We start from the raw sequence: 27,830 nt of genomic DNA on the forward strand, positions 1-27,830 counted from the left end.
AGGTGGTTGTCTTGTCATTAGGCTCTTGGAAGCCACCAAGAGCGGAGGGTTGCAGTGATCGCTATGAACACTGGTTACACGGCACTGGCACCGGAGAGTGCTGGTGAGCTCAAGCTGCCGCTGTCTGACAATGAGACAGACATGGACTATTGGCATGAACTAATTAGAGCATACAACATAAGGCCACTGAGCAAAGAAGGATACTTCTGGACCGGCATTTATTTAGTTATTGTTGGTAAGTAGATTTGTCAAAGTAGCATTATTTACTTACGTTTGGCTTTATTCGATGGATATGAGGCTGAGGAAGGTGAGAAGAGTATAATTGTTGCAATAACCGTGTCACGGCGGGAAAATAACATGTTTCGCATCATATGTCGGACATTTGTTTTCTGTCTATATCATGTGTCAAACATGGGGTGTCTGGTCATGGCATATGTCTAACATGTGGTGTCTGGTCATAGCATGTGTCTGACATGTGGTGTCTGGTCATGGCATATGTCTAACATGTGGTGTCTGGTCATGACATATGTCTGACATGTGGTGTCTGGTCATGGCATGTGTCTAACATGTGGTGTCTGGTCATGGCATATGTCTAACATGAGGTGTCTGATCATGACATATGTCTAACATGAGGTGTCTGGTCATGGCATGTGTCTAACATGAGGTGTCTGGTCATGACATATGTCTAACATGTGGTGTCTGGTCATGACATATGTCTGACATGTGGTGTCCGATCATGGCATATGTCTAACATGTGGTGTCTGGTCATGACATATGTCTAACATGTGGTGTCTGGTCATGACATATGTCTGACATGTGGTGTCTGGTCATGACATATGTCTGACATGTGGTGTCTGGTCATGGCATATGTCTAACATGTGGTGTCCGATCATGGCATATGTCTAACATGTGGTGTCCGATCATGGCATATGTCTAACATGTGGTGTCCGATCATGGCATATGTCTAACATGTGGTGTCCGATCATGGCATATGTCTAACATGTGGTGTCCGATCATGGCATATGTCTAACATGTGGTGTCCGATCATGGCATATGTCTAATATGGGGTGTCCGATCATGCTATATGTCTAAAATGTGGTGTCCGATCATGACATATGTCTAACATGTCGTGTCCGACCATGGCATGTGTCTAACATGGGGTGTCCGATCATAGCACTGTCCAGCATAAGGTGTCCTGCTCATTGCATGTTTCTAGCACAAATTCCTATCTAGATCTCGGTGCATCAGTCAATGTCAGAGATAGCTAATTGTAGTATGTCCATTGATGTACTGATATCAACCGAGGAGAACTTGGGCCTTTGTTATCTCTGTTTGCACTTGTATAATCTTTGTCGAGCAAATCAATTTTTTGACGAGAATGATGTATAAAGCTCCTCCCGGGTGGTTCGATATGGGAGATTTGTTTTAAAACCCGATTCTGAGCAAACATTACGTCGGAATATAAACAGAATCTCACCCAAGTGTCTTTTGATATCAAATATTTCAACGATATATTTGATATCAGAAAAAACGAGGGTGAGATTTTATTTATCATTCCACATCATTCTTCAAACCTTTTCAGTTTGTATACAGTAATAAGCAGTGTTTTAAGTGTAAAAGGTACTGCTAACAGCTTAAGTAGCAGTCATTAGTGGTGTCATTTGATCGTGACGTCATGGTAACAATGACGTCACAATGGTCTGCAAATCATTGTGATGCAATTTCACCCAAGCGATATCTCGTGTGGGAGCCAGTTTTGAATGATAAATTGTTTACACAGAATCGGGTGGTAAACCAAATCTCCGATATCGAATCACTGTGAGCATCGGACATTTTACCAACCTTATTCAGGTGCTAGTACTTAGATGTTCAGGATTTAGATTTCTCTTCCTCGAGTCGTTATTTCAAGAAACTATTTTATCAAAGATATATCATAACGAGGTTTGCATGTCCTCTTTGCGCAAAACTCCCTTATGGCATCAAAATTTACAACACCCTTAATGTGCAGTGGCTTAGTCGTCTCCTGCTTTTACTGTCTGTGTATCAAAGAGTTAATCTACCCCAAGAGACTTGCCACCCTTTGTGGATGCTGTCCACACATTTCTTAAGCGGGAGCTATTTATAGCGATTTATTTCTAGGGTCAACTCCAGGTTGGCCATGACCGTCACAGTTAGCGCTTGACGTTACAATTTTACAATGGCAAGGACGTATGACAATAGATGACTTCGGATGGCTGTATGTTCACAATCATCATGTTATTTGCATCATTATAGGATTATAATGTTTGTAAGTAAGGAACTGTTTTACCTGAAAGGAAAATATATGACGTTAACGCCAGAGAATATCCGGCCTCGATTATCCGCCGAAACGGTGAGAAGTATATGAATGGATCACTGAAAACCATTGATGACACCAGGCGGTCACGATAGATAAAGGCTCTTTTGGACCACTAGAAAGGTCAACATTTACAGATGCGGATACTTTGAAATATTTATGGAAAATGTGGAAGTTATCATAATAGCTGTCAGAAGCATTCTAAATTTGCAAGTTTGGGACTTCTGACGTGATCAAATACACAAGTATATCTACAATAAGTGACAAAAGCAGTCCTTGGCCCTAAATGAATATTTAGCATGTTTGGAAAGCGTGTTCTACGTCTCCCGTGATACACAGCTTGGGTCAAAGACTTGCCCGTGTTGAAATATTAGACAAGTCTTTCATGACAAAACACTAAAATCAGATTTTTTTACACATTTTATATTTAAATATTCACTTGTCATAACACTGAAATGAAATTAACAATGTTTACATCTCATTCATATGAACTAGAAGAAGGACTTGCTGTAAAAGGCGACTGTGCTTGTCGTAAGAAGCGACAAACAGGATCGGGTGGTCAGGCTCGCTGACTCGGTTGATGCATGTCATCGTATCCAAATTGCGTGGATCGATCCTCATGATGTCAATCACTAGTCCAGACTTGATTATTTACAGATCGCCGTCATAAAGCTGGGATATTGATGAGTGCGGTGTTAAACAACAAACAAACATTCACATGTACATAGCTTACAACCCTCGGGCCAATTTCTAAACGTTTTAATAATTTCTTAAAATATGAAGATGTTGTGCGCCGAAAGTGCCCCTCGTTATATCTTATCCTATTAAACTGTGACGCTTCCATCTTACGCCATCGGTTTCAATTGAACTTTCGGGCCTTCAAAATACTCAATAACACCCTAGATCTAAAACACATGTTTATCTCCTATTTGAAACAGGTTATTGTGAGGCAGTTTAGATGATTGACGATGTCACAGCAATCAGTTCATTAAAACAATACAGAAAGGCATCACCTCATAAATATATGTATTTGCAGGGCCAAGACCCACAAATCACATGCCATACGCCACGTCTATATTCCTGCACCCAGTTTACTCAGTGATGATCGATACTTCATCACTATCAAAGTATTCAATCGACAATTGACTGTGCAAACTAGTTGTAATTTTGGCTAATGTGATAGACGTACATGACAGTGTGGGGCATTAGGAACATTTGCGCTAATTCCGTGGGAGTGGTTAGTAAACTTCGATCTTGTCAGTGCCACGCTATTATTGATATACATGCTGGTGTTGCCTTGGCAGCACGAGTGCAATCGGGGAACTGGAGCGGATAAATCAGTGACACTATACATTAAATTATACATTGTATTACCTTTCTGCGGTATAGTACGATGAGTGTTGCACAGTTTAGCCACTCTATGGCGACGCCGGGTTGTGTTTGAACCACAGTCACCTATGCAGATCTTAAGAGGCCATTTAAAGACTGATCTCTGTGACTAGGATATTACAATATGCGGCGTTAAACTGTAAACAAAGACAGATATCATGGCATCAGTCACTGGCTCGTCTATAAGGGTCACGATCACTGAGTCTTTCGAAATGACCAAAGTATTTGTAGTTGTTGAGTGGGTTGTTTAGTGGGTGGTTGAGTGAGTGGATGGATGGTTGAGTGAGTGGATGGGTGGGTGGTTGAGTGAGTGGTTGAGTGAGTGGATGAGTGGGTGGTTGAGTGAGTGGTTGAGTTAGTGGATGAGAGGGTGGTTGAGTGGATGGATGAGTGGGTGGTTGAGTGAGTGGATGAGAGGGTTGTTGAGTGAGTGGTTGAGTGGTTGGTTGAGTGGATGGTTGAGTGGGTGGTTGAGTGGATGGTTGAGTGAGTGGATGGGTGGGTGGTTGAGTGAATGGTTGAGTGAGTGGTTGAGTGGATGGTTGAGTGGATGGTTGAGTGGGTGGTTGAGTGAGTGGATGAGTGGGTGGTTGAGTGAATGGTTGAGTGAGTGGTTGAGTGGATGGTTGAGTGGATGGTTGAGTGGGTGGTTGAGTGAGTGGACGGGTGGGTGGTTGAGTGAGTAGTTGAGTGAGTGGATGAGAGGGTGGTTGAGTGGATGGTTGAGTGGGTGGTTGAGTGTGTGGTTGAGTGAGTGGATGGGTGGGTGGTTGAGTGAGTGGTTGAGTGAGTGTTTGAGTGAGTGGTTGGGTGGGTGGTTGAGTGAGTGGTTGAGTGAGTGGATGGTTGAGTGGATGGTTGAGTGGATGGTTGAGTGGGTGGTTGAGTGAGTGGACGGGTGGGTGGTTGAGTGAGTAGTTGAGTGAGTGGATGAGAGGGTGGTTGAGTGGATGGATGAGTGGGTGGTTGAGTGAGTGGTTGAGTGAGTGGATGAGAGGGTGGTTGAGTGAGTGGTTGAGTGGGTGGTTGAGTGTGTGGTTGAGTGAGTGGATGGGTGGGTGGTTGAGTGAGTGGTTGAGTGAGTGTTTGAGTGAGTGGTTGGGTGGGTGGTTGAGTGAGTGGTTGAGTGAGTGTTTGAGTGTGTGGTTGGGTGGGTGGTTGAGTGTGTGGTTGAGTGAGTGTTTGAGTGAGTGGATGAGAGGGTGGTTGAGTGAGTGGTTGAGTGAGTGTTTGAGTGAGTGGATGAGAGGGTGGTTGAGTGAGTGGTTGAGTGTGTGGTTGAGTGAGTGGATGGGTGGGTGGTTGAGTTAGTGGTTGAGTGAGTGGATGGGTGGGTGGTTGAGTGAGTGGATGAGAGGGTGGTTGAGTGAGTGGTTGAGTGAGTGGATGAGTGAGTGGTTGAGTGAGTGGTTGAGTGTGTGGTTGAGTGAGTGGATGGGTGGGTGGTTGAGTGGATGGTTGAGTGAGTGGATGAGTGAGTGGATGAGAGGGTGGTTGAGTGAGTGGTTGAGTGAGTGTTTGAGTGAGTGGTTGGGTGGGTGGTTGAGTGAGTGGTTGAGTGGGTGGTTGAGTGAGTGGATGGATGGTTTAGTATGTGGTTGAGAGAGTGAATTGGTGGTTGAATGAGTGGTTGAGTGAGTGGATAAGTGGTTGGTTTAGAGAGTGGTTGTATGAGTGGTTAAGTGCGCGGTTGAGAGAGTGAATTGGTGGTTGAGTGAGTGGTTGAGTGAGTGGATAAGTGGGTGGTTTAGAGAGTGGTTGTATGAGTGGTTAAGTGAGCGGTTGAGAGAGTGAATTGGTGGTTGAGTGAGTGATTTATTGGTTGAGTGAGTGGTTGAGAGTGGTAGAATGAATGGATGAGTGAGTGATTGAGTGAGTGGTTTAGAGAGTGGTTGAGTGAATGGATGAGAGAGTGAGTGGTTGAGAGAGTGGGCGGTTGGGTGGATGAATGGTTGAGTATGTGGTTGAGAGAGTGAATTGGTGGTTGAGGGGGTGTATGAGAGTTGAGTGAGTCGTGGAGTGAGTGTGAGTGGCTGAATTCATGGTTGAGAGAGTGAATGAGTGTTGAGTTAGTGGTTGAGTGAGTGAATCAGTGAGGTTTTACTTTGCCTTTTGCAATATTTAGTACGATAGTACTTGTGTTTGGACCCCGAGCATAACGAGTGAACGCTTAAAAAACACTAAACAGGGTCCCCATCAATGGAATTTACAATAATATACATTAATTGATTTTTTAAACATTAAACATTCATCGATAAGATATACACTATAATATAATCACATAGTCAGCTGCCGATCTCTCTTTTGGTGATGTCGGTTGCTGATGTTCCACGTTAATAAGAGTGACAGACAACAGTTCCATAATCGTATGGAATCCACTAAAGGCCTACTTTACGATTCCGACTATACCATTAGCATGCGCTTCTGAATCGCTATCAAATAGTGATGCTACCAGGTGTTCGGGAAAAGGAGTGCGTATCCTGCCCCACCGGTGGCATCTGTCACAAACACATGCAATGGCAAGTCCAGCGTTCACCTGACGGGAACACAATGGTACAACTCAGAAAAAGGAAGTGTATCGGACCTCATATATGTCAATGAAGCGTAAAATTTGACTATTTACTCAACACATCCCCCATGATAGTGTTAGAAAGCTTTGTTTAGGCCTTGAATGTCGTAACGCTGATTGCAACGGTTGAGAAAGACCCGCGTGACGTGCTTTGAACTCTTGGTGGAAAGATAATGTTGGTTTTACCCCTAAAGGTGTGACATGTAGACATCAAAGCCTGGGTTGCTGGGATAGTGCTCAACAAATGTCAGCGTTATACCGCAGAATTCTATATCTAGAGTCTATATCTAGAATTTTCCAAACCTCAAATTTGATACCACTAACACCAGAATATCATGAGCAAAATGTCAGTTATTGGCTTTAAGATCTTGTCAGTTGATTGTGGGAGATTCACGTAATATTTATTTTATGTATATTACATTTGTATATCGCACTTTCAATTTGTAATCCCCAAATGTGGTTAGACCATGATATATCTTATTGCTTCTCCGGTTACTTGATCTGTGTGCACACGATTTCATTCTCTGCTCCATGAGATCTATACAGCGTAAGCAGTATGTAAGGCGCTAGAAGGTTAACAGCCACATTACCATTTCATCCTACCGGGTACCCATTGACTGCCTTATTATATTATATTATATTATATTATATTATATTATATTATATTATATTATATTATATTATATTATATTATATTATATTATATTATATCATATCATGGTCTAAGGTGAGGCGATTCGTTTTGCAGACATTTCTTGTGAATATTGAAAGGGTTTTAATTTCACCATATCATATAGCGTCATCGCTTTGGAACTGCCTCCCACAGCGAGTTGACACCCTTTGACACAAACTGCCCGAAGAAAGAAAGTATACACTCTTGCTTGTTGGGTGGTTAGAATGAAACAAAAACGCAATGGTTATTCGATGGTGATGTATTTCATACGGGTAGCATTGACAACATTGGATCTAAAGTTTTCTGTCTTGCGGTGACTGTTTTCATCCTGATAACGTTTGCATAATGTTTGTAATGTTTTGGCCAAATCCGATTTTCAAGTGTATGTTTTCTTTGTCCGGCAGTTTAACTGAAACACTGTATAAATCAGCCTAAACCACAACTCTTGTCCATGGCACTATGCTTGCTTGTATATCATCTCTGCTCTATCATGCCCGGAGAAACCATTGTGAAAGCCATCAACGTTCCTTTCATGAAGAATTACTAAACGTAATTGATGTACCTGTTGCCTGTGTTCCGTGACAGTTCACGAACTGAGTCAACAGAGAGAGTGGATTGTATACACGAATGTAGTAATTAATTATAGATTACACCCACGACAGGCTATAGAATATATTATCGGGGCGAATACTTAATTCAAACCTGTGGGCACTGGTGGCACAGTCGTCTAAGGCGCTGCAATTCGCTGTGCAGAGTTGCGTCCCTTGGGCAGGCCAGAAACCTATGATTGTGGGTTTGAATCCCGGTTCACCCCGATTACGTTTCTAGGTTTGTCAGCACCATACCCGTGCTCGTGGGTTTCACAAAAGTGGTTAACGTCATCACTTCGGGCCTTCCACCCACATTAAGCTGACACACCGCTATATAACTGTAATACTGTTAAACCCAACTCACTCACTCACTCACTCATAGCCCACTGATGAGGTTTCCTTTTTCGTCCATTTAACCTTGAGACAGAAGCGTTAAGACTGAGAAATGACCACATGGGGAAACGATCTTGTCAAGATCCAGATAATCATTATTCATTTCCGCTCAGACACTAATTTATAACTGTAGCACCGACTGCCGTTATTTCCGTTGGTACAGAGGACTCGTGTCACAATTGAGACGCACGGTTAATATACGTGTCTTTTTCTTTGTCTATTTGCCTCGTTGCCTTCCTGATATAGCGAGACTGTGCGAGAGCTTGGCAACAGCTACTGTGCGCATCCGTCCTACTGCGCAAAGCACCATAAAACGACCTTATTGACTGTGAAACTGGTAAAACCCCCTTTAATGGACAGAGCGTCTGCCAGGGGAGCGGAAGGTCGTGGTTCGATCCCCCGTCGCGTCATGCCAAAAGACGTTAAAAGATGGTATTATTTGTTACCCTGCCTTGCACTAGGCATTCAGGGGCAATAGCAGGAATTGGTCATATGCTGTGTCTGAGTGGGGTATTCATGTTTAACTGCAGCATTGTATCTCAGTGGGATAGCACTATGAACTCGGCATTAGTCCACACACGCACGCACGCACACTCACACGCACACACACACACACACACACGCACGCACGCACGCACGCACGCACGTATGTATGTATGTAGAACATAGCTATATATGTGCAATAACGAGACGTTTAACGCCATTTCACCTCACATCGAACATGTAATTAAAAAAAAACGTACACACACACACACACGCACGCACGCACGCACGCACGTATGTATGTAGAACATAGCTATATATGTGCAATAACGAGACGTTTAACGCCATTTCACCTCACATCGAACATGTAATTAAAAAAAAACGTATCTTATGTGTACGCCGCCGTTGTATGGCTGACGTACTGTTGTCCGGCGCTATTCAACAATCAATTTTTTTGAGCGGCGAGTGTTACCAGTAGGGCAGGACATGCTTACACTTTTCACGAACACCCGGTGTCTTCACTGATTTCCGGTGATCTATTCATATAATCTTACCCACATCTTGGGTCTGCCTTTTCCACCCAATGGAAACTGTTTCGTCAGATGGGTTAGAATAGGTCTTCAGCAACCCATATTGCTTTAAAAGGCAACTATGCTTGTCGTAAGAGGCGGCTAACGGGATCGGGTGGTCAGGCTCGCTGACTTGGTTGATGCATGTCATCGTATCCCAATTGCGTGGATCAATGCTCATGATGTCAATCACTTGATTTTCTGGTCCAGACTCGAATATTTACAGACCGCCATCATATAGCTAGAATATTGCTGAGTGCGGAGTAAAACAACAAACAAATAAACAACCTTACGTAAGCTTTTCTGTTACGTAGATGTCCCAATACAATACAGCATCAGGTTGCCTTTTTAACAAAGGTGGGCATTGACATTCAACTTTAAAATGCAAAATACACTTCAAGATGATCAAATGTGCAATTTGAAGGAGATCATCAAGGGCGAAGCATTATGGCTCCGGTGTTATCTATATAATAAAAGTGAACGACTTAGATTACCCAGCTAGATTGCGTGCTCCCGTGAGTCAGAATATAAATTGATTATTTTTTCTTACGTGTCATCAGTTGCAAGGAATCGTGTTAACAGTGTTTGCTTTGTTGAACTCCACCGTGCATCTTATAAGTAGCATCAACACGATTATCCAATGCAACTGGTTGATGGTATTACCATAATCATTGAGATATTGGTTGATGGAAAGTTCTTTTTTTTTGCAGTACAATTTTACAATCATTGTTTGCTGTTCACGTTTAAGAAAACACGTGTGTGAGTATCATGCTCCCAACAGCGAGCGAGTATGGTTTTTACGCCGCTCTTAACAATATGCCAGTAATATCAGTGAACTTATGTCTGGAATACAATCCAGGACTTCGGCATGACAAGCGAAAGCTCTAACCACTAGGTTACCCTACCGCCCCTCATGCTCCCAACAAAACACGCAAACGTTGTGCAAGGTGCATGAACATGCACGTGCAAACTGAGAATCACGACCTAAATGCCCTTGGTCCACTTGCACAGAACAATCTTAGTTACAATTGATCTTAGGCGGCTACAACCAACTTTACAATCACCATACAGTTGTCCTATTCCATTTGCACACGCCAATCTTAGCGCTATTGTAAGACGGTTTGGAGTTAAGATCGCGATCTTAGCTAACATTGAAATCTTCAACGGTGGAGGTACGAATATCTTAAACTCGACTCCTGTCTACAGTTGTCTGCAAACGCGCATAGCTTGCTGCGCATACAATAAGTGGAACCGGTAACGACACACAACACGTCCCTCCCTCCATCGCACCTTGCGCAGTTTCAAGAAAGGTCCCAATTATTATTCCCAATTAAGGAAACGGTTACAAGAATGATGGCATACATTCTTGTCGGCATTAAAACTGTCGTGGTTTGGGAATTGTTTTCTATTGCTACTAGGGAAATACCTACTCATGTTTGTTTTTTTATTAAAAAGAATTGAAATACGAATAAATACATTATTTAGTGACACAATGATTATGAATTGTTTGATAGGCATTACTTAGAAGTTGGCGGATGACAAGATAGACACAATTGTATGGATAACAACTTTTTTAATACTGTGAAAAGCGACGTTTCGGTATAGATCCTTATACCGTTGTCAGGCAAGACTTGCAAGACTCAGTCTTGCCTGACAACGGTATAAGGATCTATACCGAAACGTCGCTTTTCACAGTATTAAAAAAGTTGTTATCCATAAAATTGTGTCTATCTTGACAATTATTATGAAATTAAAATAAATAATGATAATAATATTTCACAATAACATAACACGTGATGCATGATCGTCATCTATTTGGGGGAGCTTTTCGTAAAACCCTAAATATATCCTCCATGTTTTCGTTTCGTTGCTTTAACAAAGGATCTTATGACTACCTTTTCAAAATAAAGAAAGACATGAAATTTCAAAAATACGCATAGACGGGAAATGAAGAATAATGAATAATGTTTCGAGAAAGCAGTTATTTAATATGTATTCACTGGGTTTTAACTATATTTTTTAAAAAGTGTGAATTTTACTTTTGCTATTTATGGGATTCAACAACATTAATACACTGGGTAAGGTAGCTTGTACTCTACTGGCTTATACGAAGGGAAACCACTCCCATCTAGGGACGACTTAGGCTTTTATCCTTCCCTTGTTTAGTTATGTTATGTGGTAAACTATGGCAATTAACGATACTTCTGACGTTACATCTGTGGTGCGTTCTTCATGTTTTTAAAGTGTTGATTCGAATCATAAAGTTTAACAAGCGTATAGTTGACAAAGTCATCTATATATCTCCCGCCTATTTTAACATGTTATGGTCCCAAACCAGGTAACTGACCCAACATTTCTCTTAGCCCATGTCAAAATAGCTGCAATGGAAATTCTAAAATAAACATTTCTAAAACTCCTTAATATCAAATGGCACTAGTTCAGTATGCGCTTTATATATAGACATGCAATGTTTGGCAAGGAAATATTTAACAGTTTATTTGTTATACTACTTAAGTAAACCAATCCTATATTAAAACTTAAATCCAACTTGTTGTCATGGAAACATAAACAATAAAAAATTCAAAAAGTGCTATATATCAAAAGGCACCAGTTCAGTATGTGGCTGGTAGACATGCAAAGTTTTGAAAGAAAGTATTTAACGGTTTTTGAGTTACATCCTGGAAACGAACACCACCCCTGTAGAACCTAAGTCCAACTTATTGCCATGGAAACGTAAAAAATAAAAATTTCTAAAATTCCTAAATAGCAAAAGGCACCAGTTCAGCATGAGTCAGATAGACATGCAAAGTTTCGTAGAGAAATATTTAACGGTTTCTGAGTTATGCTCCGGAAACGATTTCGGGACGCACACACGCACACACACACACGCACGCACGCACGCGCACACACACACACACACACACACACACACACTCACACACACGGACGGAACCCATTTCTATATCTCCCGCCCACTTCGTTGGGGCGGGGGATAACAAAAAAAGGAGGCAATGTTTGAACGTAAAGCAAATTATTTATGTGAAACAGACCAAGTCTTGGACGCCATTTTGTCAAGTTAATTCAGGGACTACAACGATCTTAGCTACTTAAGATTGGTCCTGACCAATTGTAAGTTTCGATTGTAGCTTACAATGATCTTAGCCTTCAATCGCTTTGTGCAAGTGGATGACGATTGTAGCCGAAGCCTAAGATGGCGATCTTAAGGATTTACAATAATTGTAGCGCTAAGATCGCTTTGTGCAAGTGGACCGAAGGAGATGACTTCGTTAATATGCATTGAAAAAGTAATTTATTTTTTTTACCCTTTTATGAAGCTCAGTTTCTTTTTTCCGTTAGTAGATTGACCACGTTTGATAATTCGGCAGTGTCGTGTGTCTGATCTCGAGACATACACTATTGAGTTTATCTTAACGTGCAATTGAGACCTTCATGTGAAGTATTTGCAAAGGTCAGGCAAACGATACTTAACGATACTACCTCGCTAAGGAGACTCAGCTCAATATCCACCTCATATTTCCCTTTAATGAGAATCTGATAAAATTGTATTTCGTAATTAAAGGTCCTTGGCATTAAAGTACATGGATGAGTGCGTATAGTTTTACGCCTATTGTAGCAATATATCAGCAACGGGTTGCGTCCTTTAGTGATCGCAGGATCTGTTGTAGGTTTGAATACAGTGAGTGAGTGAGTTGTGTTTAGCGCTGCTTTTACAGTATTACAGTTATATCACGGCGAGGGGAGCATGTCTTATAGCACTTCGGTGCTGAAAAACCTAGAAACATAATCGGGGCGAACTGGGACAGCGAATTGGGGCGCCTTAGACGACTGGGCCACCCATGCTCCCAGGTTTGAATCCAAGATTCGCCCCGATAATATATTCTTCAGTCAGCAGCAGACACTGGATCACTGACTTCACTAAAGTGGCAGGTGCCCCCTGCGTTGTCTCCACAAATTACCTGAAACGCAGTTACACAACTGACAAACCTTTCAAAGCAGTGTTGAAATCAACTTACGAACTTCACACTTGGATGTCACATTAAAAGCATTGATTTTGTGAATGCTTGTTGTTATAGTGGTCTGTAAATAAACGAGTCTGGACCAGACAATCCAGTGATTTACATCATGAGCAACGATCCACCCAATTGGGATACAATGTCATGCATCAACCAAGTCAGCGAGCCCAGAGACCATATACCGGTATATGGTCTCTGGCAAGCCTGACCACCTGATCCTGGTAGTCGCCTCCTACGACAAGCACCATACATGAATAACAAATCTATGAAACATCAGCCAAAGACTTCAAAACAATTTATAAATGTCGGGATAGGTTATTAACCTCAGCGAGTGGTACGCTTATCATCGCGGTCAATAATGGAGCTTAACGACCGAATTCGCCAAGCAGATAAATCATTAGAGATACGCGGACGAACCCCGACAAGACATTTGTATTCTCGGTCTCATATGGACAGTATGGGGGATTGGGAATACCAGGATTAGATCTTCTCATTCATGTCTTGTTGGTGGATTTATTTAATTTAAAAAAATAAAAACTAAGCGGCAAAAGAAAGTATAGGTTGACAATTTGTAATTTTCCTAAAAACAGCGATAACTAGTGGAAAGTGCGTATTGGGAATATGACTGCCCACGAACAGGTACCAAAAACACCTCACCCGAACGCGCGACCTTTGACGGCGCTCGTGCGGTGACAAAAAAAATGGTGTAACAGGTTTCCCACCTATGGCATAAACTGCACGTGCATGTTAGCTGTATAAATGCGTTCGTCTGCAGGGTATAACCACATGTGAGAGACCAGTGGCAACGGATTCCAGTCCACGTCTTCAGAAAACTAACGTCATCGATGAGGCAGCCTATCACAGCATGCATTGAGGCAGCTGGAGGTCATACACGCTATTGAAGGCAACTGTGTCGACAATGAACTTGTAGTGTGTCTGACAATTGTTTGGTGACATTTCAGACAACTTTTGAAAATGAAACTTCTTACCCCACCATTGTTTACCTTGAGCTTACATTACCTGTGATTGCACAATTTCATTCAAACTGTGGTTGATCAATCATTTGTTACCCCTCCCTAGATTATATTATAATTCATAACGAAACCTCTTCTTGTTATTTTTTTAATCGATCATGGAACTTGACCTATACTTTCTTTGGCCGCCCAGTTAAAATTTTATTTTTTATTTTTTTAATATATTTTTTCTTGGAATCGACGATCCATTTTATCTCAACGGATCGGCGCTTGGCCGTGCTCTGATTTCAGCTGTTGTATCATCTGGGGTTGCAGGTCTCCAGTAGAATGCTTGCCCTGCTGAGTTGAAATTTTTAGCGACAGGTTCGTCCTTATGGTAATTGATATCGGCAGGGTGTTCTTTGAGTCGGACACAGAAGGGACGTTTTGTTTTCCCTAGATTGTTGCTTCCCACAGTTGGAGCCGTGTAGATGAGGTTTCTATTTTTGCACCTAAAGTGTGTGTGGCATTTGTATTCCTTGCCTGTCGTTGGAACTTGAAGTGTTTCTTGTCTTGATTTCCCAGGCTTGTTTTGACAATTCTGTCCAGGTTAGTGACAGGTCGGCCACTGACCTGTGGTTTAAGTGTTGGGTATGTGACGTCGCCTTCATGAGGATATCTCTAAGTGTGCGGTTCTTCCTGTATGCTGTGATGTGTGCGACTCGGAACATTTTTGTGCAGGCATCGGGCCCTGTGAGTTGATGCCAAGAGGTTTTCTGTATCCCTCGTCACGAAGTTTGGACAAATCTTCTCAAAAATTATTCAAATAGGAGAAATGAAATGATGTTACTGGTCATGATCTCAAATGAGTTCGAAAATTGGTGTCGTACATTCATTGTCTGCAGAGTTATGGCCCTTGCTCCGTCCTTTTCAACTGTGTGCACAGTGACTGCTATAGGGGCAACTCTTTTCAGAAACTTACATGAATGCAAGCTTATCTAAGAGATACTTGTCTAGACTGTTCGAAAATTGGTCCCGTCAAATATTGTTTTACCGAGTTATGGTCCTTGCACCGTGTTTTTCAACATTGTGCATACTGTGTGAAATGGGAACAACCTGTCTCACAAACTACTGACGTTACATGAATGAAACTTTGCAAGTTTATCGAAGAGATACTTGTCAAGACTGAGTTCGAAAATTGGTCCCATAAATTATTTGTTTACGGAGTTATGTCGCTTGATCCATGGTATTTTGCTTGGTGCATAGTGAGTTCAATGGAGACAAGTTTTCACAGAACTACAGAAGCGAACCTTTTGTAGGCTTCACACAATTTACCCATGTGGTGAATAGAACCAGGAGTTTCGGCGTGACGAGCGAACGCTTTAACCACTGGGCTACCTGACCGCCCCTGGATGGCAAGATGTATATAGCAGATAGAGTGTGTATTTGTAGCCTTGCCCTGCAGGTCGAATTCCAGTTACCTGTTTGTCTAAGAAAGCTTCATTATCCCTTGAAAATTCAGCTGTGATTTCTTTGACGTACAAGTTTGTTTTGTGAGTGGTTCTGACCACTTTTTAACTTTTACGTTTTACTTTTAATTCTCCCATGAATATGTTTGCTTAAGAGGGGGTGGTTTTGTCCCAATAGCTTTGTCGCCTATTTGTACATAATGTCCATTATTAAAAACAAAGTTGTTTCACGTTGGACAAGTTATAGTAGGGAAAATATACTTGTGGGGCTGATGGACCAGATTGGTTTGAAACGTTTAATTGCCTGGGTTACTGATTTGAGGCCTTCCGTATTAGGTATGTTAGTGTCTAGGGGCCCATAGTGACAAGGATGAAATTTGATATTTTCTTGTGTCTGAATGATGTGAGTAGTGTCTCTGATACTGTAAATCTTGAAATTAACGCGAGCGTGAATTAAACGCGAAAAATGCGAGTGGTCTTTGCTCGCACTAACTAAACTTCCCATTGATGTCTCCAAAATGACTATCAACAATAAGACGGCCTCAATGAGCTCTTTGGATAGGCGATATGGGTCAGCAGTCGTATTTACTTGGAGATGCAATAATTTCAAGATTTACAGTACAACTGGGCTAAGTCTTGATGAACTCCTCTCCGTGTTCATGAGCGAAGCTGCTGATAGGTCAGTGGTGGTGACATTTCCGCTGATGAGGGGGCGTCCTGGACAGTTTGCCAGGAATTAGACAAATGTGGATGTTATGCAGGAGATAAAGCCGACCGAGTCGTGGGTCCTCAGGTAAATGTTCATTTAATATTTTGTATGTGATTTCTCCTTTTGCGAAGATCTTAGTGAGGAGTTGTGTAACTTCGTTAGCGAAATGTATGGCTGGGTCATGGTTTGTTTTGTGATAGATGTTCTCATTACCTAATTGGCTTTTAGCCTCAGTTATGTAATCCGTGGTGTTTAGAGTCACACCTGCTGATCCTTTCACAGACTGTTAATGATGATGTCGGGGACTGGCAATGGCTGTCCTTTGTGCACGCGAAAGGTTGTTGCGTGTGAACGGAATGGTGTTCATTTTAAGGAACTGTTGTTTTACTTATTTGATAAATGCGTTGAGCGCATGGTCTGTACATGGGGTCCAGGTACTTCGTGGGCCAAACTTCCGGGCCAGGTGATTGGTGGGATCACTTGTACCTGTTTAGTCTTATGAAAAAAAAGAGGAATTCTCATCCTTCTAAGAAAGGCGTTTAGATCAGCGTAAATTTTACTACTATTGTTGTAAGGGCGTTGGGCTGTAAATGATGCCCTTGCTGAGAACACTAACTTCTGTCTCATTAAGTCAGTGGCCCGTGAAGATTCCGGGGTAGAATATGTCTTCAGCAACCCATGCTTGCCGTAAAAGGCGATTATGCTTGTCGTAAGAGAGGACTAACGAGATCGGGTGGTCAGGCTCGCTGACTTGGTTGATGCATGGCATCGTATCCCAATCGCATGGATTGATGCTCATGATGTCAATCACTGGATTGTCTGGTTCAGACTCCAATATTTACAGACCGCCGTCATATAGCTGGAATAAACGACAAACAAACAAACATTTAGTTGATAATCAGACAGATTGGTCACAAACACATGTGAATTTGGTTCAGAATTTTTATTGCAACAATTAGTGTTAAGATTAAGTTTGATTAGTTCTTGCTTAAGGTCAGTGTGTATTGTTCCGCTCACTTTGAGGGCATGTTCCAGTTGCCCACGGGCTTTTAATAGCTGGATGTTTCCTGACTGGCTTGTATTCCTGTGACGTTTGATGAGGGTCAAGAAGAATGAGGGTCTAGAGCTGTTGTTGTACTGTTGGTAAGAGCGGGAATTTCCTGGCTCTTGAAGGCGTGGACTTTTCGTGGGATGTTTGGAGGCTCAATGAATAGCTTCGAGTCATAGGGATTCCTGTCTGTGAACTCTAATCTGAGTTCGCTGAATGTTTTGTCCAGTTTAGTATGCCAATTAGCTGACTCTCGGGTTTAGATCGTGCGGCATGCGGCAAATATGATGTCAAGGGAATGTTTGTCAGCATCCTTTTCGAGTTTATTCTTCTCCAAGGCGGTCGAGTCTCTTGGCTCGCATGTACTGATTTATATTTGAGAAATATGTGTATCTAGGTTTCATGGCACGTGTTTTGAGACTTTCCCTGCTAGTGTTAGCCAACTCAAGACCATCAAACAATCCGTGAAGATCCAGGTTAGAATTTGTCTTCAGCAACCCATGTTTGTCGTAAGAGGCTAACGGGATCGGTTGTCAGGCTCGGTGATTTGTCATCGTATACCATTTGCGTAGAAAGATGCTCATGATATCAATTACTGAATTGTCTGGTCCAGACTCGACTATTTACAGACCGTCATATAGCTGGAATATTGTTGACATCAAACAACAAACAAAACATGAATACAAATATGGTGCTGTAAAAACGAGGAATATAATAATGGCGAACATGGGAATCGAACCCAGCATTGGGGCTAAGGGACGCAACTGACTTTGGCTTGATGATTTATTTGGTCGTGATTCCCTTATCGTATTTATACTCATCATAAATATAGATGTTATTAGTTATCGAAAAAATAGTTATATGTCTTTAAATACATGTTACACATCTTGCGTTTGAGTTCGGAATGAATTTCTCTACAGTAGTTTAACCAATAATTGTCCTTGAAACATGCAAGTATATGGCAGATGGCGACTTGCCGCTTTGCATCAGTGTCTTCTTGTCTTCCTGTCTCGACAAACTTAATAAGTCATTCCTCTGAAACTACGGAGTCTACGTGATTGTATAGTATCTCGAATGACCAGTGTATTAAATATATGGTCTGGGGTATGTAAGATGAATGACGCTAAACTAGAGCATTGTGATAGTGTTTATGTCTTTAGCTTGTGGAGGACATTTCCAAATTTGACCCATCGGTGACAAACATGATGTCTTATGCCATTCCCTATTTTGACTTCTCGTGTCTTTTTTTAGGTGAACAATTGACTTGCATTTGCATGTGTTTATGACGGTTGCCACCGATGGGCAGGATGGGCTCGCCTTTTAACGAACACCTGATACGATCACTATTTGATAGATTTATAAACAGATTCATAAACACATTTAGATTCAGATTCAGATATACATGTAGCCGGAATCGTACAAAAGACATATTTCTAATGGTTTTATCGTAATACTGCCATGTAGTGTCGTGTCGTGTCGTGTTAGGGGCGGTCGGATAGCCTAGTGGTTAAAGCGTCCGCACGTCACATTAAAGACCCGGGTTCCATTCCCGACATGGGTACAATGTGTAAAGCCCATTTCTGGTGTCCCCCGCCGTGATATTGCTGGAATATTGCTAAACGCGGCGTAAAACCATACTCACTCACTCACTCACTATGTTATGTTATGTTATATTATGTCATGTCATGTCATGTCATGTCTTGTCATGTCGTTTTATGTTTCAGGCACCACTGCAACGGTAGGAAACGCCCTCGTCATTCTCACGTTATGCCGGAACCGGAAGTTGCGCAGAAAACCTCACAACCAACTGCTATTCAACCTGGCAATATCCGACATTGGGATTTCTATTTTTGGATACCCTTTGACAACCGCCTCTAGTTTCGCAGGTCGCTATTTGTTTGGCCGTGTGGGATGTCTTATACAGGGTTTCACCTGCTTCACCTTGGCACAGGCCAACATCAATACACTGGCATTCCTCAGTGTCTATCGCTATGTGTCAGTGTGCTATCCAGAACACAGTAGGTACTTTTATTACATTTGTGTGAGAGTCAGTACAGTAGATTAACTCAGCTGACTATAGAATACCTTCACCAGCATACTTCAGAGATATAGCACGAATTCACTTAAACCGTGTTGATTGATGGCCGTTTTTGACAGATAAATTAATTTCACTCGGGTCCACTCGGCTTTTTACGCTACGTTCATCATACACCAGAACTACGAAACCCTTATGATGCCACTTGGGTAGCATTAATCCTTTTTTAAATCGTAATTTCTCGTTATTTGAATTATTTGCTCGAAATTTCTAATTTTTCGTTACTTCGATTATGTTCTCCTTATTTCAATTATTTTCTCGTTATTTCATATCTGTCATAAGAACTGGAAATTTCGAATTTATTCTTGTTATTTGAATTATTTTCTCGAAATTAGTTATTTTTCTCGTAACTTCGATTATTTTCTCGTTATTTTCAATTATTTTCTTGAAATTCAGAGTTTTTCAAATAAACTTAACATAACGAGAAAATAATCGAAGTAACGTGAAAATTCGTAATTTCGAGAAAATGATTGCAATGACGAGAACAAAATCGAAATTTCCAGTTTGTGAAATAGAGTTATAATAAGGTGAAACAAGTCGAAATTGCGAGAAAATAATCGAAGTAACGAGAAAATAATTGAAATAATGAGAGAAAAATCGAAATTTCGATTTCTTTTTTTAAATCAAGATGAAATAACGAAAAATATCGAAATTACGGGAAAATAATCTAAGTAACAAGAAAAATTGTCAAAGCAACGAGTAAATGATTGAAATAATGAGCAAATAATGGAAGTAACGAGAAAATAATCGAATTTTCGAGTTTTTAGATAAACTTGAAATAACAAGACAATAATCGAAATTGCCTGCAACCGTGCATGGAATTTAACTGACAACCGACTGACCGTCATGTTTACAAATGATGATTGTTTGTGACGCCGAATTTTCTTTCTCCAGCTATACTATTTTCTTTGTTATTTGGAATTTCGTTTCAACTATCATATAATTGGTATAGAACATAAAGGGACATGGATGCTTTTCCGTAGTCAACAATCGAGAATTATTTGGGAAATTGCAAGTCAGTTGCAAACGTTTTCCCAATTCACTGTAATGTATTTTGACAGGTTATCTTATTTCTGATGAACGCCGCAGTCAGCAATGTTCCAGTTATATGAAGTCTAGACCAGACAATCTAGTGATTGACATCATGAGCATCGATCTACGAAACTGTGATACGATGATATGCATCAACCAAGTCAGCGAGCCCGACCACCCTAACCCTGATTTCGTTCTGATAACACAGTTTGTTTGTTTGTTGTTTGACGCTGCACTCAGCAATATTCCAGCTATATGACGTCGGTCTGTAAATAATCGGACCAGACAATCCAGTGATTTAAATCGATCAACGCAATTGGGATACGATGACATACATCAACCAAGTCAGCGAGCCTGACCACCTGATCCTGTTAGTCGCCACTTAAGACAAGCATGGGTTGCTGAGGATCAATTCTAATCCGGATTTTCACGGGTACAAATATAGATGTGTTGCATTCTTGAACCAGTATATTGCTTGACATATAATTATGGAATACTGTAAGGGACATTCTCGCGATCTCGCATTCTCGCCCTTTGGAAACGAGGTAAATGTACCCAAAACACGAGAATGCGAGATCGCAAGAACGCGAGATTTGGCCATTCTCGCATTCTCGTGTTTTTGGTACATAGCACTTTTTGTCAAACGTCGACAACGCGAGAATGCGACATTTGGACATGATGCAAAATCTCGCAATCTCGCAATCTCGACTTGTCAAATTAGGCCAAAAAATAACGAAATCGCGAGAACGCGAGAGTGCGACATTTCATTTTCTCGCGATCTAATACATGTTGTTAAGGCCCAACATGAGTTGCATGGAGGACCTAGTTGTCTGTAGCTCCACAAGTGGCTGTGTGTATCTAGAGTTGCGGCCCACACATCGTGGCTTCCAATCCCAAATATATTACGAGGGCCACGATCACGGAGTCACTGGCCAAAGACGATCAAAAGTATTGGAAGTGAGTGAGTGAGGTCTACCGCTGGTTTTAACAGTATTCAGTCCGGGCACAGTGTGTCTGCTTCACAAGAAAATCCCGAAGTTATGTCGGCTATTCAGTAGAGAGTATAGATTATAGCTGAGTCTTTCACGTTATATTACGTCGGTAGTCAATAGCAGCAAGTTTCGTTGAAAGTAGACAAAATAAAATAAAATATAAATATATAAGTATGAAAGCATGATATCTAAAGGAGGATATATTATACAATAATATGTAAATATAAACATATATGTCAAAATCCGATAAGTGTCGTTACTTTACTCTACAACAGGGTACGGAGAAAAGGAAACAGACTCTAATGTCATAGTATAAAGTCATTGTCGACCAAGTAGGATTCTACCATGCATGAAGAATGCAGGATTGTGATTGGTTAAAATAACATTAAAATCGCATATTTTATTCCACCAGGTTCCTCAAAATTAACGAGCCTTTTCAACCAAAGACTCGCGTGTGAATACATCGATCTGTCGATAGCCTACGTATCGATTCGTATATAATACTTGCCTATAACTCCTACTGTAGACGTCCGATATCGTCGACCCGTGAAGATCCGGGGTAGACTAGGTATTCAGCAGCCCATGCTAGCCGACAAAGGCGACAATGCTTGTCGTAAAAGGCGACTAACGGGATAGGATGGTCAGGCTCGCTGACTTGGTTGATGCATGTCATTGATCCAAATTGCGAGGATCGATGCTCATGATATCAATCACTGGATTGTCTGGTCCAGAATCGATTATTTACAGACCGCTGTCACATAGCTAGAATATTGCGGACAACAGACCAACCAACCTACCGATATCGTCACATTATCAAATGTTTTTGTCACTCACTAACACTACACAACGCTTGTCACAACAACTTATCAAACAAGATGAAATCTGTTTCAGAACACATACGCCTAATTGAAAGTGTGAAGCCCATTTTCCTGTGTCCCCCGACGTGATATTGCTGGCATATTGCTGAAAGCGGCTAAAACCATACTCACTCACTAAATGAAACATTCACTAACCACTGTGTCACAAACACTAACAGTCTCTCATGCTGTGCAGGGTCAGCTCATCTTCAGCTCCAATGTTCGGTGATGTTTGTCACGTGTGTCACTACCTGTGACTCCTTTTCGGAATGTTCTAAGATGTCTGACCTCTTAACCCATGTGTACTGACGCCTTCCAAAAGAGTATCGATTTTAAAGTGTTCTTGTCGTCAAGATAGAAGGGAGATAAACCTACTGCGTTTTGGAATTTGAGAAGTGCAAAACTAAAACATAAGGTATCTAATCTTTATTAGGTGTATCTCCTTTCTCCACTGACGACAAGAACGCATTAACGCGGTACTCTTTTGGAAGGCGCGAGTGACAGATGTCAAATTAGGATTTCACGTGTTTCAGCACTGTGACGTAATGCAGATATTGCTTTAGTACTGTATTATGACGTCACACTAGATGGTGACGTCACAGTTTTCATTATTTACGCCAAGTTGATACTTTAATCCGCTCAACGTTGTCTCCTCATTGAAATTTAAAACGTCAACACCAGATAATTATCAGTCTAGATTATCTGCTGAAATAGATTCCACTGGACGTAAAAGACAATTTAGCGGAGCAAATTATATGAATGGGTCACTGAAAATCAGTGATGACACCAGATGTTCACGTAAAAGGTAAGTATGTCCCGCCCTACCGGCAGCACCCGCCACTCTCAAATGTTTGATTGTTGCTTGACACCGTACAAAACACTTTTTCACTACAGTTAATTCTACTGTTAGGCAACATGAGAGAAATTCGTGTAATTACAAAATTACAGTTGTGACCAAATTCACATGATATGATGTTTGTTGCAGGTTACTATTTAAACTTTGCTACCAGAAAAGTAATCGTGTGTTTGTGGGTGTACGCACTCATGTGGACGTTACCGCCCTTAATGGGGTGGAGTTCCTACACCTTTGAGCCTTTCGGTACCTCCTGCAGTGTGGACTGGGCCAGTAAAGACCAGGGATCCATAGCGTACACCTGGTGCCTCATAGTGTACTGCTACACCATACACATTGTGTTGATGGCTTTCTGTTACTACAAGATTGTGAAGAAAGCCTGGTCAGTGCGCGTCAACTTGACCACTACAGTCATAGCAGGACTGAGGCTCAGTGAAGGAGCGTTTCTTCATAAGATGAGGAGGGAGAGGAGAGTGACGCTGGTGAGTACATTGACGGGACAGTTGTTGTAGTAGTAGTAGTAGCAGTAGAAGCAGAAGTAGTAGTCTCTGTACTTGTAGTCGTAGTAGTAGCATTAGAAGTAGTCGTAGTAGTAGCAGACGCAGGAGTAAATGTAGCAATAGTAGTAATTGCCATACTAGTAGTAGTAGTTATAGTAGTAGAAGTAGCAGCAGCACTATCAGGAGTAGTTGTAGTAGAGCGAATGGTAGTAGTAGTAGTAGTAGTAGTAGTAGTAGTAAAAATTTGAAAATGGCCTCCACAAGCTTTACTTCGGCTTTTACTGACGTTACATAAAACACGGAAAACCTGAATGCTGTTACCTTTGTATGAGCACGCAAAATCTTTGTTCCTTTGAGACTTGACCATAATCCTAAATCCTCTAAGATGTTTACAGTAGCATTAATCGACTCAATAACTTGTGACTACGACTGAAGTAGCGAACGGCATGTATTGACTCAGAAAGATGTGTAAAATACAAGTATTGCCACAAAAGAAGTAATTTTTCACAGCGATAGAGCACAATGATATTCATTGAAATATAATTTGACGGCAAAAAGACACTTTACCACTTAAACAATGAAATTGCAAACATTTAAAAACACTAAGTTCAAACTAAATCAGTGTGAAACACATCGTCCAAACACAACGAAACCCTTTGCAGAAATTGATACACGATATGGTTTTTAAAGAAATGTTTCCTGTATGTTATAGAACACACTTTACACAGTTTTTTTATTATTTTAAATTTGTATTGTCGCAACATAATGTACCGTGACTCCCATTTCGTCACACTTTAATGGGAGATAAAAAACTGGATACAAATGACATGAATGAGTTAAACCAAACTCATGCGCGGTAGTCATGGTTACGCGCGTTAGTCATGATGTTAACACATGTCCCGCTTTCGACTTTACCGTTATTTTTGTTGTAATCATGTTAATTGACGTCGAGGTGAGCGTTACGTCGATGTAAGGGTTGCGTCGAGGACAGCGGTATGCCGAGGTAAGTGTTACGTCGACAACTAAATCCTTGCATAAGATGGTTTTGGTGGAGGTAGCGTTATTGTATGGGATAGCAGCAACACAGCGGACTCATTTGCAATTTTTGACATTTTCACTTTCAACTGTCACCATGTCCACATACCACACAGCTTGAGGTTTTTTTTATATTTCTTCAGTCGGTCCCGAATGTAGTACATGCGTCATGTAGTTTTCATGCGTCAGATACAGTCATTGTCTTGTATTGAGTCAAAAAGCACGCCACAACTTTCGTTCTTGAGTATATTTCTTATCAACTAAACTGCCTGGCAATAGAAAGTATACACCTATGGTTGGTGGTAGCAATATATGAAACAGACAAGAACTGGTTATTCGGTGGCGATGTATCTGGTACGGGTATCATAGTAGTGTTTTGGTACTTACTTTGCAGTGGTTCGGCGACTGTTTCAGCCATGTAACGTTTTCATAGCCTATATAATGTTTTCGTCAAATCCAATTTTCAAGTGTATACATTCTTTTGTCCAGCGGTTTATATTTCCGTCCAGATGTTACAATACAAAATGATTTTGGGGGTTCGGTCTCTTATAGTGTATGTCATCCGTTCAGTGTATGTCATGGCCCTGGGCCATGGGTGTCCCAGTCGTCTGAGGCGCCACAATTCGCTGTGCAGAGTTACGTAACTTAGGAACGTCAGAAACCTATGATCATTTGTTCGAATCCCGGTTAGCCCCAATTATGGGTTTAGGTTTGTCAATACCAAAATACCCGTTCTCGTGGGTTTTTCCAAAGCGGTAAAACCTCAGACCTGCATCACTTTCGACTTTCCTCTTACATTAAGTAGACACGCCGTCAAACTGGAAAACTTTTCAACATATCGTTAAACCAGCTAACTCACTCCTTAATTCATTTATAAAATGGGAATTCGCCTTATTGGATTGACATCCCAACACTGACGTGCAATATGCATACGAAACCAATATTCTTTGTGTTTGTGATATTAGATTGCTCTGGCCATAACCACATCGTTCATCCTGCTGTGGTCGCCCTACACCCTCGTGTCCTTGTGGTCAGTGTACAGCAACAACCTGCCCGTCTGGGTCATGACTCTGCCCACTATGTTCGCAAAAGCCTCCTGCATGATCAACCCACTTCTCTACTACTTCACCAACCCCAGCTTCAGACGCAACATCACCATCCTCTTTGCAAGGGGCAACCTTGGACCAAACATTGGGAGGAGGTAACACACGGAATGAATCATCATGGCATTATATACTGAAGATAAAAAGTTGTGGATCATGAATATTTTGGGAGATATTTTTGTCGTGAAGACGGAGTGCCTTTAAATGTGTACGGAATTTAACAATATGTCATGATCCCTAACTCTTATGTTGAGTATATTCGACGTGAAAATGTTAAATATCGCTAATTTCATAAGATATCATGTTTGGGAATCGTTTCTTTTTTTAATTTTTATTTCCAAACATTTGTTCTTGTTTACAAAGTAAATACTTATAATGAAATACTGACACTGAAATCGATTATCGATGACATGTTTTGAAACTCGTACTTCTTTATATCTATGAAATACTACTCAAAAGAAGTTAAGAAACGCCCGGTTCTTTCATATTACTATAGTTAATCTGTCTTGCCATAACATGTTAACTTTAGTAATAGGAAATAATCGGGTGTTCCTTAACTTGTTTTGAGTAGCATATTTGCGACCATCTTGAGGACATTCTTCGTCCTTGTTCCAACTGCCAAGGGGTATCGGTGATATCTTGGACAAATCTCAGTGAGATTAATGTCAAATGTAGATATGCTATTGGCGTTGAAGATATATGTAAGTTTAATAAAGAAGGGGTGCGTAATGTTACACAGGTTTATATAACAAACTAAATGAAAGATATGCAAAATGGCTCAAATATGAAAATACTATTTTTATGATCAGTTTGGATGAAGGTAGTGAATGTATAACTATAGATGCTGGCTATTCCAGGTCTAAATTTGTCCTTAGGGTCACATGACAATGTGTTTGTTTGTTTAAGGCCGCACTCAGCAATACTCCAGCTATATGAATGCGATCTGTAAATAATTTAATCTGAACCAGACAATCCATTGATTGACATCACGAGCATCGATCTACGTAATTGGGGTACGATGATTTGCATCAACCTTGTCAGTGAGCCTGTCCACCCGATTCCGTATTTGCCTCTTGCGACGAGCACGGGTTGCCGAAGACCCATTTTAACCCGGGTCGACACGGGATAGAGAATACGTTGGGGGTTAACGTTATTTAAACACTGATTAGCTACGGAGGGAACACTTAATACTCTGTAGTGGATTTTCTGCAACAAATTCAAAGAATGTCAAATGTTAGGTCAATGATATTTTGATATAATGTTTCAAACATGTTTGTATTTTTCCTGGTTTATTCCAGATCTCTGTTTGTGTATTGGGTGGACACAACCAGTCAGACTGTTTTCATTATTCCAGGCCTCTGTATATGTATCGAGTGGACACAACCAAGGATGACATCTACATCGGGCGACAGATGCTGAACAGGAGATATGAATCTATCATGTTCTGAACATTTTTAACACATTCCATGGAGATGTACAGTACTATTCATATCATACGTTCCCACTATTACAAGGCTGGAAGTACACTACTATTCAAAACAAACCTTGCTTCGGCAACATTCTTTTATTTCCCGAGTTTGTATCTTACAGGAGTTTAGTAAAATCAGTATGATACACATGCGAGTGTTAGGATTTCTTTATTGCCCAATATAAGATAGCTACGCGATAAATCGCAAAGAACAATGAAGAACGAAGCGCGGTTTATTCATGATAAAACATGGATATTCGAATATGCCCTCGCTACTTGATGACATCATAAATTGGACGACGCTATTTTTGATAGGGAAGTGTCTGGTAAGCTGTTCCCCATAGATGCAGCTGGGCAATGTAGGTAAACGCAGTGGCCGTACGATCGCATCCCAAAGAAGGCGAGATTATGTGGGAAATAGCAAAGTTACCCTCTCTCCACCCGTCGAAATTAATATGGACTTGTCCGACATTGCCGAGGTCGGATTGTATTCGGGGAGTTATCCTTATTTAAATACGGGTAAATAGTTTTGGAATCACATTTTATCAACATCCTTACAGAGGCTGTACTGAATGTTGAGCTCATATATCAAATTAACGACTCGTGGTCGTTGTTTATCATACAACAAAACACTGCAGGGAGAATACACCACTCGGGACTGCACCACCACCACCACCACCA

General features: G+C 41.1%; 1 protein-coding gene across 1 annotated transcript; it reads left to right on the plus strand.

Annotated features, from left to right (window-relative positions):
• The first annotated feature begins 63 nt into the window (after positions 1-63).
• On the plus strand, positions 64-27,129 carry LOC139475874 (rhodopsin, G0-coupled-like). The gene is made up of 5 exons (XM_071259086.1): positions 64-235; positions 18,939-19,232; positions 23,176-23,525; positions 25,544-25,779; positions 27,036-27,129. Exons 1-5 carry the CDS (start codon positions 64-66, stop codon positions 27,127-27,129), a joined length of 1,146 nt encoding a protein of 381 aa, XP_071115187.1.
• Positions 27,130-27,830: the final 701 nt, after the last annotated feature.

The sequence above is a fragment of the Haliotis cracherodii genome, unplaced genomic scaffold (genome assembly GCF_022045235.1).
Source record: "Haliotis cracherodii isolate W230 unplaced genomic scaffold, xgHalCrac1.p SCAF_3, whole genome shotgun sequence".
In the NCBI taxonomy this organism is placed as follows: Eukaryota; Metazoa; Mollusca; class Gastropoda; order Lepetellida; family Haliotidae; genus Haliotis; species Haliotis cracherodii.

What these genes read in the sequence shown, in the direction of transcription:
- LOC139475874 (XM_071259086.1), top strand. Translation starts at nt 64, where the DNA reads ATGAACACTGGTTACACGGCACTGGCACCGGAGAGTGCTGGTGAGCTC. An exon ending in AGTGTGCTATCCAGAACACA is followed by an intron (nt 19,233 to 23,175) that starts GTAGGTACTTTT and finishes TGTTTGTTGCAG; the next exon opens with GTTACTATTTAAACTTTGCT. An exon ending in GGGAGAGGAGAGTGACGCTG is followed by an intron (nt 23,526 to 25,543) that starts GTGAGTACATTG and finishes TTGTGATATTAG; the next exon opens with ATTGCTCTGGCCATAACCAC.